We start from the raw sequence: 17,766 nt of genomic DNA, 5'->3' as shown, positions 1-17,766 counted from the left end.
ACTGTGCTAGGCCTATTTCTGCTCTATTTACGTTTAATGAACGTGGACTGTGTGGGCTGTCTGAACTCTCACAATGAACCTCTGGTCACTCTTGTTTACTGATGGGAAATCTCCTGAGGCTGAAGTCACCTACCACAGGCCACCTGGCAGGGGCTTGATCCCCAGGTCTGGCCACCTCCAGAGCCCATGGTTTGGACACCATCTTGTCCACTCTCAGTGTCTCTGTTCTCCTCTTCCTAAGCCTGCTGAATTCTCTGGACAAAACCCCAGCCCCATAAACTCCACACTGGCTAACGTAAGCTCCCTGTTGGAGTTCCCTGTCCAACCCTGGGAGGTGGCTGAGTAGGACGGCTGCCCCTCTAGGCCTTGGACAGTACAGTGGACAGAACAGGCAGTCAGCCCCTCTGTGTTCCCCCACTGGGGGCTTGGCCTGGGACGGTCAGAGGTCACCGTTGGACGCAGGGGGAGGCTCTGACAGTAGAACACGGACTAGAGGGTTACATTCTGCTTTTGTCCACCTCCTGGAAGCAGAGCCTAGACGGGCTGGCCCCTGCCATAAGCCTGGCCCAGGCCACCTACCTGCATTAGGAGCAGGCCCACGATGAAGGCACTGCCCTGGCAGTAGCCCACCTCCCGGTCCACCAGAGAGTATGCCTGCAAGGGAACGTGAGTGTCAGGGCAGGGTCCTGCCCAGCTCAGTGACAGCAGGCCAATGTGGACAGTGCTTCTTCATGGGGGGTTGGGGGGTCCTCAGCAGTGGGGGCCTCACCTTCATGACATTGAAGAGGACCTCCTGGCCCAGGCTGTCCTGGCCCTTGAAGAACTCGTGCTCTGGGTAGGTGCGGGCGATGTCCCTGCGGATCAGCTTCTCGCATGGCGAGGACATCTTGAGCAGCTCTGAGTACTGGTTCTTGACTGGCATGTTCGTAGCGCTGCACAGGAGCTGCCACACGATGGCCCGGAAGTGGTGCGGGATGCCCTTGTGGATAAGCTCCTGGGGACGGGGTGGGCAGCAGGAGGCCAGACTGGATGCTGTCCCAGTGCAGTCTCCCCACGGCTACCTAGTCCATGGGGCTTGCCTACGCCATGCATGTGGCTCAGAGCTCCACGGAGCCTTTGCACTGCAGATGGAGTCCACACTGCTTAAGGTACTACCCCCAGTTTGTCACAGAACATAGTGGGGCAGGAAACAAATAGGTGCCTGAGACGGCAGTGTGACAGCTACTTACCTGGCCAGCCCCACTCACACTCTCTTCCCTCCCCTGCCCTGGCACGGCCCCCTGAAAGTGCCTGCACAACTCCACTTCTGTCCCTTTGCCCGTGCTGGGACCCTGGTGCTGGCCTGGAGTGACCTGCTGTCTGTCCCTGCTGGCCCTCCCACCGCCCACCCACCTCCACCATCCCTGCCACCTTAAGCAGCTTCTCCTTCCTACGCCGCCACTCTTCCCACTCATTGGCGATTCGGCCCCATAGGATCCACGTGTCCTCCTCCAGGTGGCTCAGGTTAGAGGAGGCAGAGGAGCTGGATACCAGAGAGGAGCCGCTGTTTCGCCGGGAGCCATTCATGGAGCGCATTGATTTGGAGTCGGCTTCCAGGAGCCTAGGTAGGGAGGGCGGGTAGAGGCAGTTCTGGGCTGCAGGCATCGCCACGCTGGTCCCTGGGCTTCAGTGACTCCTTGGGAACAGGTAGCTGCTGAGGAGCCTGGCCCCTCTTCTCGGGGATTCCAGAGGCCACCAAGGATTTGGTCTAATTGTTCTTGCCGAGTGACCTTGGCCAGAGCCCTAAGCTATGGTCCATCTCCCTGGTTCTCTGCAGAGGCTGCATTTGTTTGTCTCACTCTGTGCCCTGTACTGGGCTGAGAAGCATATGGATTAGCTCACTGAGCCTTGTACCACCCCTGAAGGGCAGGTTTTGTGAAGAATCATGTTTTAGGGATGAGGCTCAGAGAGGGTGAGCAGGTGGCTGGGAGTACTCAGCCAATGAGAAGCTTTATGAAACCTGGGTTTCTGATGCTTTGACAGCGAGGTCCTGGCTGACTCTAGAGCAGGGGTCCTCAAACTTTTTAAAGAGGGGGCCAGTTCACTGTCCTTCAGACTGTTGGAGGGCCGGACTATAGTTTAAAAAAAAAACTATGAACAAATTCCTATGCACACTGCACATATCTTATTTTGAAGTAAAAAAACAAAATGGCAAAAACACCTGCATGTGGCCCGCGGGCCGTAGTTTGAGGACGCCTGCTCTAGAGGGCCTGTCCCTCCCAGGCCTAGCTAATTCCTAGAGATAGTGAAGGACTCACCTGCTAGTGCATCTTTCATGTGCAAATCAATGAATCCAGAACCCACAAACCCACCACCTCTCCATTACCAGGCTCTCACACTCAGGGCTACTATGTGTCCTGACCGCCACAGGCCACCCCTATACCCCAGAGCAGGCTGAAATTATTCAAACCAGCCCAACCCAGGCCTGCTTACCCTGCCTTGCCCATTCCTTCTTTCAGAAACCACAACAGAAGTACTTGCCTGCATTTCCCCCTGGCTCCCTCTGCCTCCTGACTGACCCTGGTGCCTCCCCGAGTGGCCCTGCCTGGTGTGCCCTGCCTCCTGCTTCTGTCTTCTCAGTGGCAGTCCTCTCCTGATCTGTTGGCTTTGTCATAGCTGAGTGATAATACATCTACATTTTATTTTACTTTTTAATATTTGAAAAATATTTTTTAAAATTCAAAGTTATACTTCTGGAAAAAAGGGGTAAGTTTTAAAAACAAGAAAACATAACTGATTAAAATTTCAATCACAATTAAGTTAATACAGTAAGTTTTATTACAAACTTATCTTGTTATAAAACATTGTTGCCCTGGCTGTGGTTATAGCGTTAGTCTGTGAACTAAAGGGTCTTGCGTTCTATTCCCAGTCAAGGGCACATACTTGGGTTGTAGGTTTGATCCCTGGCCCAGTTGGGGTGCATGAAGGAGGCAACCAATCGATATGTTTCTCTTCCATCTATGTTTCTCTCTCTCTCTCTCTCTCTCTCTCTCTCTCTCTCTCTCTCTCTCTCTCTCTTCCCCCCCCCTCCCTCCCTCCCTTCCACACTCTCTAAAAATCAATGGAAGAAATATCCTCTGGTAAGGATTAACAGCAACAACAAAGAAGACATTGTTTATGAAAAAGGAGAGGTCAGCTCTGGCCAATGTGGCTCAGTTGGTTGGGTGTTGTCCTGTGGACCAAAAGGTTGCTGGCTTGGTTCTCCATCAGGGCCCATACCCAGGTTGTGGGCTTGATCCCAGGGAGGGGGCGTGCAGGAGGCAGCTGATTGATGTTTTATTATCATATCGATGTTTCTCTCTCTAAAAGTCAATAAAAAGTCTTAAAAAAAAAAGAAGTAATATAACAGGCTCACTTCAAAAGCTCAAAAAGCATTATTTAAAAGTAGTTTCAATTGTTGCCTCTGTTCCAGCTAGAAAAGTTCACTAAGCGCACATGGAGAAAGTGTTACTATTTTTAGTCACCTTTCATTTAATAAATACTCATATTCATGAATATAATTCTTCTTCTTCTACAACTCTATGGAAAATTAAAAGTACTTAGTACATGCCAAAGGAGGAAAGCCAGAGCAGATTTAAAGGGCTTCAAGGAGTACTTGTCTGCTAAGCATCAATATGACTCCCTTTTTAAAACATTTTTATTTTTCAATTACAGTTTACATTTAACATTATTTTATATTAATTTCAGGTGTACAGCATAGTGATTAGACTATCATATACTTTAGAAAGTGTATGGCTGGTGTGGCTCAGCAGTTGAGAATTGACCTAGGAACCAAGAGGTCACTGGTTAGATTCCTGGTCAGGGCACATACCCAGGTTGCGGGCTCAGTCCCCAGTAGGGGCCATGTAGGAGGCAGCTGATCGAAGATGTTCCTCTCTCATTGATGTTTCTATCTCTCCATCCCTCTCCCTTCCTCTCTTTCTAAAAATCAATAAAAACATATTTAAAAATGAGTTTATTTATTTATTTTTTCTTTATTGATTAAGGTATTACATATTGTGTCCTTATCCCCCATTCCCCCCCACTCCCAAAATAGTTTTTTTTTTTTTTTTTTTAAAGAAAGTGTTCCTGCCAATATTTCCAGTACCCACCTGGTCCCATACATAGTTATTACAATAGTATTGACCCAAATCCTTATGCTATACTTTACATCCCCATGACTATTTTGTAATGATCAATCTGTGCTTCTCAATCCCTTTACCTTTCTCACCCAGTCCCCATTCCCCTCCCTGTGGCAACCATCAGTCTGTTCTCTGTATCTATGAGTCTGTTTCTGTTTTGTTTGTTTCCATTGTTCGTCAGACTCCACATATAAGTGAAATCATATGGTATTTGTCTTTTTCTGATCGACTTTAATTTCACTTAGCATAATACCCTCTAGGTCCATCCACGCTATTGAAAATGGTAAGGTTTCATTCTTTTTATGGTTGAGTAATATTCCATTGTATATATGTATCACAGCTTTTAAAAATATATTTATTTTCATTGATTTCAGAGAGGAATGGAGAGGGAGACAGAGAGATAGAAACATCAAGGAGAGCGAATCATTGATTGGCTGCCTCCTGCACGCCCCCTACTGGGGATCGAGCCTGCAACCTGGGTATATGCCCTTGACTAGAATTGAACCCGGGACCCTTCAGTCCCGCAGGCCGACACTCTATCCACTCAGTCAAACTGCTGGGACATGTATCACAGCTTTTTTATCCACTTGTCTATTGATGGGAACTTGAGTTGCTTCCATATCTTGGCTATCTACACTAATAAAAAAGAAAGATGCAAATTGACTGTACCTTCGCGATGCCCACCAGCCAATCAGGAGTGAGTATGCAAATCAACCCAACAAATATGGTGGGTTAATTTGCATACACAGTCACCATGGCGACGATGCAGGTGTTCTGCACTGTCCCAGCCGCTCTGGGCCTCTGGGCAGCATGGGAAGGCGGAAAGGCGGCTCCAGGCTGGAGCGAAGGCGGTGCCGGCAGCCAGGGGAAGCAAGGCCCATTCTTGCACGAATCTTTGTGCATCGGGCCCCTAGTTGTAAATAACCATGCAATGAACATAGGGGTGCATATATTCTTTCCAATTAGTAGGGAATAAACCTACATTTTAAAACAAGGGGAGGGCCAGAAAAGAAAGGTGGGAAGGCCTGACTCCAGAGTCAGAGGCTTTACTCTTCTGTCTAACAATGGCTTGAGAAACACAGCCAGGTTCCTAGATTCACTCTGCCTCTAGAAACCTTGGTCTCATCTGAATGGGGAACTATCTGTTCACTCAGGGTTAGGCGGATGACACTCCCTCTGGTGGGAGCTATTACTTTGCCCAGGACTAGACTCAGACATGAATGTGAGGGAGCACCCAGGAGCTTCTGTTTGGGGCCCAAGCTGTACCCTTGCACACCCTCCTCCTACCCCAAGCCCTAACTTACCGGTTCTGCTCTTCCAGCTTGGCCAGCAGCTCCAGCTCATTGGGGCTGAGGTTCTCAGAGTCAGAGGTGGGGGAGCAGGTGGGGGCTGACAGGGCCTCCTGGGATGAGGAGTCAGGGCTCAGAGTGGGGCTTGCCATGGTGGGCAGGCTCATCAACTGCAAGCAGGGCCAGGTCACAGCTCTGTCTGGGGACCGGAGACACACATGGTCAGCATTGGGTTGGGTCTCCACCTCATTCTGCCAGCTCTGGGCCAGCTGAGCCTGCTGTTCACCTGTGCACATTTCCTCACTCTGGGCTCCCACTTCTGCTCTGTACACTTGGGGTACCCCTCATCCCCATGCACCCTAGCTCAGCTGATGGCCATGCCAGCACCTTCTATTCCAGACTCTGACTACCAGGACCCCTGCCTGTGTACTCCAGATGCCTGGACAGATACAATAGGACCACAGCAGGACCCAAGCTGTCCTGTTGTCCATGGGCATGAAGGCCAAGGCTCATCTCCACACCCCGGAGTCTTCAGCAGAGCCTGAGGCCAAGGCTTCCGTCACTTAAGACCTCTGCTGGGACCTTGAGGTGCAGGAGCCCCCTACTTTGGTGGCCCTTTCTGACAGCCTTGGTCCTTGTCTCCTGCTGTGGTCTGCCCTGGGAGGCCTGCCTCAGCATCTGATCTTCCCTGTCTCATCAACCAGAGTGGGCTGCTAGCACAGCCAGAAACAATTATTCTCTACTGTTAATTGTCTGGTGCTGCCAATTGCCGGAAGAGTTGACTACACTTGGGCTGGGAAGCCAGGGATGCATCAAAGTGCTGGGAGTCTGTGCCCTTGTGGACACAGAGTGAGAGCCGTAAGTTCTGATGGATATCCTGATCTTGGCTTGCCATGTGCCATGCAGGCATCAGGTCATCTCTCCTATTTTTCCTGGGGATGGTCTGGCCCCACCCTCCTGGGGGGCTTCAAGAACACTGGCCTCTCACCTTCTGCCAGTGTCATGAGAGGCAGCTCAGCACCATACCCAAAGCTACGGCTCCAGACTCAGATAGACCTGTACCTAAAGCATGGCACCTTCTCAACCAACTGTGTAGGCTTCTCTGAGCCTCACAGACCTCAGAGGGTGACTGTGAGAACTGAGTATGCTACTGCACATGGTGTGTGAGAACAGTGCCTGATACTTAGTGATCATTCCATAAACATCGGCTATTATTATCCATCCTGGGGCCAAGGTTGAGGGCTAGCTGGGAACCAGGGCTCCAGGGTTCTGCTGTGCCTGTTGTTGGATACCTGCGGGGTTGGCATCACTTGTAGGAGGTTCTAGTCATCAGGAATGGCTAGGAAAGGGAAGGCTGCTAGGAGATGGGGATGGTGTTCCTTCTACTCAGTCATTCTGCTTCTGGTGAGCCCAGGTTAGCTCAAAGGGTCTAAGAAGATAGTGATCCCCAGGGTCACGGTGGCAGGAAGAAAATCCTGCTCCCCTACTGCCACTGTAGGCAGTCCCTTCATGCCCACCCATTCTCCTGCATGCTCTGTACCAGGAGTCCACTATGTGCTCTTGGACCCCACCTGCCCTGGCTCTGACAGCTCAGCCTGCATAGGGGCCCTTGCCTGGTCTCTGGAGAGGTGGGAACTGGTCCCCTAGGCAGCAGGGTGATAGTGACAGGATGAAAGCAGACCCCTCACACCTGCCTGGCCACCTCAGGTCACTGGGCACCTTCCTGCAGCCTAAGCTTAGCCCCCAGCCAACACCCAAGGGTTCAGGGGTTGGCTGGACTTGAACCTGGCCATACACTTGATTCTGGCTGCCTCCCCTCATGCTGCCCTGTCACGGGGGTACCATTCCTCTTTCACCTCGACGAGGGGCCAAGAAACCTCCCTCCCCAGGACTCTGTGACTCCCCAGGGCCACTGGTTCTGTCTCTGGTTCCTGAGAGCTCCCCTAGTCTGTTGGGTACTACGGGCTCTGGCTTTCGTTGAGTGGTATGAACTCTAGGTCCTGGCAGAACCGGCTGGCCAGGGACCACCTGCTCCAAAGATCAAGCCACATGCACCACCTAGCCAGGGATTAATCATTCCTGACAGAGGAACAGTGGGGGCTGCACCAGGGCCTCCTGCAGAGTCAAAGTCTGTGGACAAGAAGTGCTGACCTAGAAGGATCTCTCTGGGCAGGGAGGGGCTGAGAAGGCTGCATGGGTTTCCCAGCTTCAGAGTTGGGAGTTAGGGAGGAGCCTCAAAAGCACACCTGGATTTGGGGAGCAGTGGGGGGGGGGGGCTCAGAGAAAGAGACCACATGTAGCTAGCTGGGACACTCTCTCAGTCATGCCTCTTCCTTGCTGAGCCCAGAGCATAGTTGGCCCACCCTCTCCCCTAAAGAGCCTGAGAAAATGATTCAGGTCTGAGTTTCTGTTAAAAAATAAAAACCACACCAGGAACCATCCACTAGGAGAGTGTGCTCAGCAATTTATCATATAGTAATGAGTATTTCATTCAGAAAATAAAGTTGACTCAATGCATAGGGCTGAAATTTGCAGTCTGAAGGTAGAAACTAATGATCCCTCAGGAACTTTCTTTTGACTCATCCCTGGACTGTAAACACTGCTTTGCCCTGGAAGCCATCTCCTGATGAATGTACATACACACACTCATACAGGCAGATATACACACTCACACACAATCTCACACTTATACATAACTCACACGTGATATACAGGTAGACACACACTCATACACAGTCACTTTCACATGCACACACTATCTCATACCCATGCACACTCTTGCACACACACAGGCATGCATGCTTTCTGCACTGACAAGACCTTGCCACCCTTGGAACTGAGTAGATTGGGATGGACACTGGCTTGCTGCCGTCCTAGCTTTGTGAGCAACCCCTCCTCCATCCCCAGAGTGCCATGACTCTTACTGGCTCAACCATTCCTTTCCTGGCACTTACTGAAGGCCAGGCACTGTTCTAGGCATAGAGTGGAACAAGGTGACGAGAACACAACTCCACAGGGTATGCAGCCATCTCTCCCTTGCTAAATGGGCTCAGAGATGCAGAGACAAGGCAGGTCCCCTCTAGGTCCAAGGGGCCATACCTCTAAAATCCACACACAGGCTCCCTCTAGGTCTGGGGTTCCAACTTCAGTGCCATTTGCCCCTACTCTAACTCAGCCACCTGCAGGGGGATCCTGGCTCCTGCGGAGTGGGCAATGAGCCACCTAACCCTGCTCCTGCTGGCACCATCATTCACCTTGCCTCCATGGGGTGGTCCATGGCTTAGGAAGCTGAGCCAAGCAAGAGGGGTGGGAAGAAGATTCTGCTGGTGAGCTGGGCAGGGAGCATGGGGACAGAATAGTCCAGATGTCGGACATCTCCCACCTCCTTTTCCCTCTCCCTCTCAGGGAATTTTGGACACTGTCGGTCATGCCTCTTCCTTCTTGAAGTCCTCTCCCATCTAGTTTCCAAGAGGCTGGGCTCCTGGGTCTCCTGCTTCTTTGCCCAGGGCGTTTTAGCCTCCCACATGGTGCCTCTTCCTCCGTAGGCTCTGCCTGGGCCCTTGTCCCTTCATGCTGTTGGTGATCTCAATCTTTCGGCTTAAATGACTGAATATATGTCAGTGATTGTGACACCTCCATCCCCAGGTTTTCCTTTCTCCTGAGCACCAGCCAGATTGCCAAATGACTCCTGAACATCTCCATCAGACGCCTGGCCAGGGCAGGAATCGCCATTGTCTGAGTCCCTGCTACTGCAATGTCCCCCGCTGGACCTGGTACAACCTAAGAGTTGATAAATATTTGAGGAATTGAACCAACCTGCTCACCCACCAATATTTGCTGGATGTCTACCAGGTGCTAGGTACTATGCTGAGGACTGAAGGCTGGTGGGCAAAGAGACACAGCCCCTTCCCACCCAGAGAATACAGGGGAAGAGGCTAAGAAACGGTCACCCAAACTTCCTACTACAGATGGAGACAAATGCTTGGAATAAAAGATAAGGTAGAATGGAAAACAGTCTGGCAGTTCCTCAAAAAGTTCAACAAGAATTACCACATGACCCAGCAATTCTACTCCTAGGTGTCTACCCAAGAGAATGGAAGACACACATCCACATGTAAACTTGTCCATGACTGTTCAAGCAGCATTATTAACAATAGCCAACAAGTGGAAATAACCCAAGTGTCCATTGGCAGATGAATGGATATATAAAACGTGGTCCATCCATATAATGGAATATTAAAAGAAAGGAAGCTCGGATACATATGAACACCAAAGACATGATGCAGTGTGAAAGAAGTCAGACACAAAAGACCACAAGTGATATGATTCCATTTATGTGAAATGTCCAGAATGGGTAAATCCTTAGAGATAGAAAGTCAATTAGTGGTTGCCAGGAACTAGAGCCTGGGGGTGGGAGGAATGGGGTGGGGGAGCAACTGTTTATGGGATTTTTTTGGGGGTAATGAAGTGTTCTAGAATTAGTGGTGGAGGTTGCACAACTTTGTGAATATACTAAGATCTACTAAATTGTTCATTTTAAAAGGGTGAATTTTATGATATGTGAATTATACCCCAGTTAAGAGAAGGTAAGGGATGGGGTGGGCTGGCAGAGGGACCTGGTGCAGAAGCAGTGGGGGAGGGGTGGGTGCAACTCAAGAAGGGATTAGGCGGGGGCTAGAACCCCACAGGGCATTGTGGGCCAAGGCAGCAACCTGACTGGGCTTGCATTTCAGGAAAACTCTCCTGACCTGCAGTGTGAAGATGCTCCTCCAAGCCAACTCTCTCCTGACGAAAGCCAGCCCCTCCTCCTGCTGCAGGTGGGCCTACCTGGGTCCCTGATGCTGCCATCCATTGGCTCAGGCAAGGCCTGGTACTACCCTCCTGGTGCTTGCTCTAAACCCTTTAGCCACTCCCTACTATGACTTGGAATCCCAACATTTTTGCATGGTGCACACAGCCCTGCTAACCTCACCTCCTCCCATCTCGCAGTCCCTCCACACTTAGCCCACAAGGAGCACCTACTTCTTCCTGCCTGTCTTTGCACATGCTGTTCCCTTTGACTGGAAAGGCATTCTTCAAGACTTGGTTTGAGTTTTTTTCTGTGAAATATTTCCTGCCAACACCCTGCCTCTAGTGTCCTGGTTCATTTCTCTCTTTTCTCTCCCTGAAAATACCTACTCCCTACACCCCAGTCCAAGACATATTCTATGGCTATTACTTCTATATATGCCTGCCTGCCCTACTGGGTCATGAACATTCTGATTATAAAAGCCTGTTTTCTGAATTTTCCACTCCAAGCCCATAACGCAGCAACTGACATTTAGTTAGGTGCTCAATAAAGGTCTGCTGAATAAATGAAGATAAAAATATCTGTGCTGCTCAGGCAGGGGATCAAGGTCAACATCAACAGTAATAAGTCATGTTAAGAATATGTACCCTTGATAAGATGAGAAGGGCAATTCACCCCTATGTCTTTCTCCCCCCAAAAATCACCCAATTTAACTATGAGAAAATCTGGTGGCAAATCCTGATTAGGGAACATTTTAGAAAATTCTTGACTAGTCCTCCTCAAAATTGTCAAGGTCATAAAAAACAAGGGAAGTCTGAGAAACTGTTCCAGCCAGGAGAAGCCTAAGGTATGATGATGAAATGTTGTGTGGGATCCAGGATGGGGTCCTGGAAAAGAAAAAGGATATTAGGGAAAAACTAAGGAGATCTGAATAAAGTGTGGGCTATAGTTAATGATAACGAATCAATATTGGCCCATTAATTATAACAAAGGTACCAGACTAACCTGGGATGTTACTAATAGGGGAAACTGGGTGTGGAGTCTTCAAGAACTCTGGACTATCATCTGACTTTTTCTGTAAACCTTAAACTGTTCTAAAAAATAAAGTCTATTTTAAAGATTAAGAAGTGACTATATACCAGTGTAGACAGAAAAGTAAAGGACAGGTCTAACACATGAGACATGTCACCTTGGGCAGAAGGTCACTCAAAGGGTCCCTTAATGAGGCTGTAGGGGAAGAAAAATTCAAACTTGGATTTCTGACTCCCGAGCCTTTGTCCTACATTGATCTTTTGTGCTGCCAATCTCTCTGAGTTCTTTACTTTAGAAATATACATGAAGCACTTGAGTGTAGTGGGCACTCAGTGAATGGCAGTAATTATTATTATTACTAGAGGATGGTGCACGAAAATTCGTGCACTCGGGGCGGGGGTGGTCCCTCAGTCCGGCCTGCACCCTCTCACAATCTGGGAACCCTCGGGTAGGGTCCCTAGGCCTGGCCTGTGATCAGGGCCTATCAGGGCTTTCCTCTGGCCCCACCCCCGCCGCTGCCACTACTTGCCATCTGTGCAGCGCTACCCCCCCTCCCCTACCACCGGTGGCCTCCCTCTGCAGGCGACAGGCGTGGGGTGTGATGGCTTGGCTGGCCTGGGCCTCCCTCTGTGGGGCGATCGCTGGCCGGCCGCACACCTGCCACAGAGTTGCCACTGCTAGTGGGCCTCCCTCTTTCTTTCCTGGGCAGCGGGGCCAGCCCTATGAGGGGCCCTCTGCCTACCTGATTGCCCCTAACTGCTGACCTGCCTACCTGATCACCCCTAACCACTTGCCTGCCTGCCTGATTGCCCCTAACTGCTTGCTGGGGGGCAGGGCCAGCCCTATAAGGGGCCCTCTGCCTACCTGATTGCCCCTAACTGCTGACCTGCCTACCTGATCACCCCTAACCACTTGCCTGCCTGCCTGATCACCCCTAACCGCTGGTCTGCCTGCCTGATTGCCCCTAACCACTTGCTTGGGGGTGGGGCCAGCCCAGCGAGGGGCCATGGTGGTTCTGATCTCTGGTCATTCCGGTGATTATGCTTATGGTGGCTGGCTTTTTATTATATAGGATTACTAGTTTTGTTAATCCTCACCCAAGGATATTTTTCCATTGATTTTTAGGGAGAGTGGAAGAGAGAGGGGGAAAACAGAGAGAAACATCGATGTGAGAGAAACACATCAACTGGTTGCCTCCTGCATACGCCCAACCAGGGCCCTGGCCGGGAAGGAACCTGCAACCAAGATACATGGCCTTGACTTGAATTGAACCCAGGACCTTTTTTTTAAAAGACTCAACATTTATTTATTTATTTTTATTGATTTCAGAGAGGGAGATGGAGAGAGAGAGAGAGAGAGAGAGAGAGAGAGAGAGAGAGAGAGAGAGAACGAACAATGATGAGAGAATCATGGATTGGCTGCCTCCTGCACGCCCCCTCCTGGGGATGGAGACCGCAATCTGGGCATATGCTCTTGACCGGAATCGAACCTGGGACCCTTCAGTCTGCAGGTCGATCCTCTATCCACTGAGCCAAACCAGCCAGGGCCACAGTCATTACTTTTTAACAGGGAAAGCTACTGAGTGTGTATGCACCATCTTTCAGAGCTTGGTATTTTCAGAGGCAGGAATAAAGGCCTCAAGTGTCCTTTAATTTTGGCTCCCTTCTCCTCTCTCCCTGGCTTCTGATCCTCCAACTCTAATGATTATGGGGACACAGAATCATTTCTGAATCTGAAGCCTTGCAAGATGCCGGCTGACTCCATTTGTCCAGCAGACCACCATGGCTTTAACTCTGGGGAAAGTGTCCTGGTGTCTCAGGTCCTTTTCCTTGGCAAGGAGTAGGCAACTGATGGGCCAGCTGTCCACCCCCCCACCCCCCGCAGGTAACATGGACAGTAGCTGGAATTCAAAAGCAAGCGAGTAGAGAAGACTAACAGCTCTAAACCAACCAGGCACTTACTGAGTATCTGCTATATGCCCTAGAACCACCTGGAACCCAACTGTGAGTAGATACGAGCCCTGCTCTTGTGGGACTCATGGGCTGGAATGGGAGACAGACACAGATGAAACAATCTCACAGACATATGTGGTGCACTGTAAAGTGGAGGAAAAGTGTAGTGAGTCATGCCAACAGGGCCTTGGAAAACTTCCCAGCAGGGGTCAATCTCTTCCTAGCTCTGGGGGGTTAGTTCTCCTATCTAAACCCCCTTCCTTCCACGGCCTTCTAGACCATGTGTACTGCAGACTCCCCCAGGCAGGTGGGTTTTGCTGCCTTTCCGATTCTTCCAACTATGGATTGCTCTGACCAGGGAGTTTCCATAGTGTGTGTCTCATGGATCACCTTTGAAACATGAAGGCTTATAGGATGAGGCCCACCAAATGAGGCACGCTTCCCTGAATGCATCATGCTTGCTCCTGCTTCCTGGGCCTCTGTCCAAGCACTCTGGCTGCCTAGAATGCTCCATACATCATACTTGCTCCACCTTCTCTAACACCCCAGAAATGCTCAGGGCCCTTTTCTGCTCTCCCCCAGCAGCACACCGTACATAATTCTGTCTCAAGTTTCTACACAGGAGACAGCAGGATGTGATGTTAAGGGCATAGTGCCGGAATCCCAGGTTGTCTGGAGGATTAAATGAGATACTATGTAGATGGTGCTTGGCACAGGGCCTAGGACATGACATGGGCCTGATCAGCGTGCACTAGTGGTTCTACCTCTTGTCTTGAGATGTAGAGAGGGTCTTTAGATACAGATCAAGGACTACCTTTGACATTCCTTCAGACCCCAATATCTGACTCAGTTTCCAGGATGGGGCTTCCCCCAGAATGACCAGTATCTATATTCTGCACAAGGAAGTTGAGATCATGTTCCCCCTTGGCCCTTGTAACCATCAAAGCACATACACAAAAACACAGACCTGTATTCCAGTCTAGGGTAAAAGTGCATTGATATTGTCCACAAGCCCTCCCTGGGAGCCTTCTTGTGTTTTCCTAAGGAGTTCACAGTCTCTCTTGGGGAGCCTTCCGACCCCACTGCCCCCACACAAGGTCCCACCCTGGGGAGCCTGTGGGGTTCATTTCTTGTGTACCTCATGACCTTCAGCAGTCTTTTCATTCACTTTCTCCCTTCAGCAAGCGAGCAGAACAAACCTCTTCCTACCCAGCATCAGGGGTCCATGCGGGGTGTGTGTGTGTGTGTGTGTGTGTGTGTGTGTGTGTGTGTGGACACTGCCAGCAAGGCCTCCTACTGCTCTCTGTCCCCCAACACAATAGACTATTTCTCAGCCCTGATTCAAGCTGGCTTCCTGAGGGGCAGCATGGCCACAGAGATATTCATTATACAGTGAGGCATCAACGAATTACAACCAGGGGACCAGGGTGGCTAGTGCTTCTGCTAGCACCCATAGGTGGGTGACTGCCCTCCTGGACTCCACTGACTCCTTCCACCCCGTGCCCAGGGACAGTCAAAGCCACATCCTAACCTCACTGGCTCCCCTGCAGTACAAACTACTGTTCTAAGAATTTATCCCCCCACTTTCCAGATGGAGAAGTTGAGGTCCCAAGCCAAGATGTGCTTTTTTTCTAGGCCATCCAGAATACACTGGTGAACATCCACAAAGAAGCCTGGTCCTGTTTACTTGGGATTGTCTAGGAATGCTTTTGTGGCTTGAAGGAGCCCAGATGGGCAATGCTAGGGCTGGACTGATCTGGAAATCTGCATGGGGCGAGGCCCGGGTCTCCTCCTTACTCCCTGCAGTCTGGCCATGCCCGCTTGCCAGTTCTGTAATCGCCTCTCTTCTCTGTCTCACCCCATTCTTGTGCCAGGGCCAAGCCACCTGCAGTTTTTTCAAACCACCAGCAGTTAACCGCAGAAGCTCAGGGGAACCCACAGGTTGGACCCAAGGGCGAGGGTGGTGGGGTGGCGGAACAGACAGGAAGAGACAACACAACCCAGAAAGACACAGGCACAGGGGCTTCTAGCTCCATCACAGCCTAGCTGAGGGAAAAGAACGGCCCATTTTTCCCTTCTGAAAATATTCCTTAACAAAGAGCTGTCTGCTTCTGACAGGCCCAAACCCAGACACACGGGGTCCCAGATGCCAGGAGAGGAGGAAGCTGTTTCATTTTGGCATAACATACTGGTTGTGGGTGAAAGAACTCACAGGGACTGTCAGGGACTGGGCTGCCCCTGGGCAGCAGCACTGGCCCTGCCATCTGAGACCAGTAGGTGGGTGTGATGGGGTCAGCATGCTGGTCCTACCAGTCTGGTCAGACTTCAGGACCAGGGCCAGGAGCAGTGTGAACTCCTCTTCCTCGCCAGGGGGTGGCATAAATCAGGGGCCAGGCAGCGGTTCTTTTAGGGGGACGGGTGGAGGAGAGAGAGTGAGTGTCCTTCCCTTGGAAGAAGGGCAAAGTGGGGAGAGATAGATAAAGGGGAAGAAGCCTGCGGCAGGTGTCCACTGGCTGTTGGGAGATTCTGGGTCACCCAACCACCTCCAGGTTCCAGGGGGGGTGCTGGCTCAGGTAGGTGGGTGTGGCTGGACGGACTGGCTGCCTGGGGCAGGGCAGTCAGCTCACACATCTGAGTCTCTGCCAGAGCTGGGAGCACTGGGGACCCCAGGAGGACCTGAGAAGGTAAGGTCCAAGAAGGGGTGTTGAAGAGCCCTGTGTGAGTGTGTGAGAGAGAGTGTGTGTGTGTGTGTGTGTGTGTGTGTGTGTGGTACCAATTGCCTGGTCTGTGTTGGAGGTCTGAGTTTCTCTGTGTATGTTGGGGATCCAAGTGTCTGATTGTGTGTATGTGTGTGTGTGTGTGCATGTCAAGGGCTCCTGAATGTTTTTTTGGGGGGGTGGGTGGGGGTGGGTGGGAGGGGTTCCATGGGTATTCTCTGTTTGAGAACTGTTGGCAGTATGTGTGTGCTGTGCTGGGCTCTTAGAACAATTGGGGGGTAGTGCTGAGCATGAGGTGAGGGTGGACTTCCAGGAAACAGGGATCAAGATGAGTCAAGATCAGGGGTATGTGTGGAGCTACTGGAGTGTGCCGGGAGGACCCCAGGAGTGCTGAGAGGAGGAGATGGGCCAGCAGGCTGAGGTGAGGCCTGTGGAGAGGAACCCCAATTTACAGAGGCTAGGCAAGGGTCCTGTGGGGTCAGAAGGGAAGGGCAGGGAGGACTCTGAGGCTGGTATCCCTGAGGACGGGGGTAGGTCTAGGCCCAGAGATAGGATGGGAAGTGAGAGGAGGGACAGGGCGGTAAGGAGTCTGCAGATGGGAGACATCCTAAGCGACAGAGGGGTGGGTGGTGTCCTGGGCGCGCAGGGGGAAGGTCTGCGGGGTCGGGGCTGGGGAGGCCGTGAAAGGTCCTAGGAGGGGTCCTGAAGGTCAGTAAGGAGGGTGGGCGGGGGTCACGGGCCTGAGGGGCGCTCCCTGGGAGGGGCGGGTGGGGGTGGGAGGCGCCCGAAAGGGTCCGAGGAAGGGCCCTGAGAAGTCGGGAAGCGTCGGGAACGACAGTGGGTGGAGGTTCGGCCCGAGGCTGACAACCAGGGTCCGTGCTGGGAGTGCAGAGGGTTCTCAGCGCGGGTTCCGGGGCGAGGCAGCCCGACTCCCGGTCTTGCCCGGCCCCGGCGGGCCGCAGTGAGAAGCCACTTGCCTGTGAAGGGGCCCGGGAGGCCCGGGCCACGCCGCCTCCCTACCTGCGCCGAGCGCGCCGCCATCGCCGTGCCGAGCCGCGCCGTCCCGTTAGCCCCACAGCTGCCAGCCCCGCAGCCCTGGCCCAGCTCCCTTAGCCGCCCCCCGGGACCGATGCCCCGGCCGGCTCGCCGCTGCCATTTCACCCGCTGACAGGAGCCGCAGCCCCGCCCCCAAAGCCCAGTCAGCCAATTCACCGCCCCCAGTTACCATGGCTCCGCCCACAGGCCAGGAGTGACGGGATATTTGGCCATTCCGTAAGGAAGGCCCTGGCTACGGCCAGAAGGTTGCCGCCTCTGAGGAGAGAAGCGAATTGAAATTAGGGAAGTAGTGAAGGATGGGTGCTTTTGCCTATCGAAATGTGTAATCCTGTTGATCAACACCTGTCATGGCCAATAGCGAGGGAAGAGGGGTGTGTCCCTGAGAGAAGTCTGTGGCCCTGAGGAACCCCGCTACTGAGGCAGCCAAGCTTTTGGCACTAAGCCCCGCCCACAACCGGGCTTTCCCCCAATGAAGAGACGTCCTGATATGTCCATCATCGTCTGTCCCTCAAACCAAGCCTTGGCAACTGTTGAGGCTATATAAAGAAGATTGACAACTGAAGGAGGGCGATGACGTAACACTCTGTGGCCAATGGGATCGTGAGATTGGTGTGCGGTTATCCTCCGGGCTGTGGGGCTTGAAACCTACATTGAATGACGTAGGGGAGGGACTTGGGGGCGTGGCCTAGACAGCGACGGGGCGGGGCCAGATAAGGGCGTGGCTAGTGGGTTGGGTCTGAGGAGAGGCGCTGCCAGAAATCCCTGAAGGGG

General features: G+C 51.9%; 1 protein-coding gene across 3 annotated transcripts in view; it reads right to left on the bottom strand.

Moving 5' to 3' along the window:
• EVI5L (ecotropic viral integration site 5 like) overlaps positions 1-17,114 on the bottom strand; it is a 32,421-nt gene extending 15,307 nt beyond the window's left edge. For 2 of the 3 annotated variants that reach the window (XM_079771769.1, XM_079771770.1), the window contains exons 1-5: positions 16,960-17,114; positions 5,465-5,648; positions 1,411-1,600; positions 770-994; positions 580-654 (exon numbers count right to left, since the gene is read on the bottom strand). In XM_079771769.1, coding sequence (XP_079627895.1) covers positions 580-654; positions 770-994; positions 1,411-1,600; positions 5,465-5,616 — 642 coding nt within the window. In that variant the 5' untranslated portion in view covers positions 5,617-5,648; positions 16,960-17,114. Of the gene's footprint in view, positions 1-579; positions 655-769; positions 995-1,392; positions 1,601-5,464; positions 5,649-16,959 lie in introns of all 3 variants that reach the window. The other variant, XM_079771768.1, reaches the window with a different exon arrangement.
• Positions 17,115-17,766: the final 652 nt, after the last annotated feature.

The sequence above is a fragment of the Cnephaeus nilssonii genome (assembly GCF_951640355.1).
Source record: "Cnephaeus nilssonii genome assembly, chromosome: 5".
Taxonomy (NCBI): Eukaryota; Metazoa; Chordata; class Mammalia; order Chiroptera; family Vespertilionidae; genus Cnephaeus; species Cnephaeus nilssonii.
Note: the sequence above shows the minus strand (reverse complement) of the source record. Positions and strands in the feature narration are given on the sequence as shown.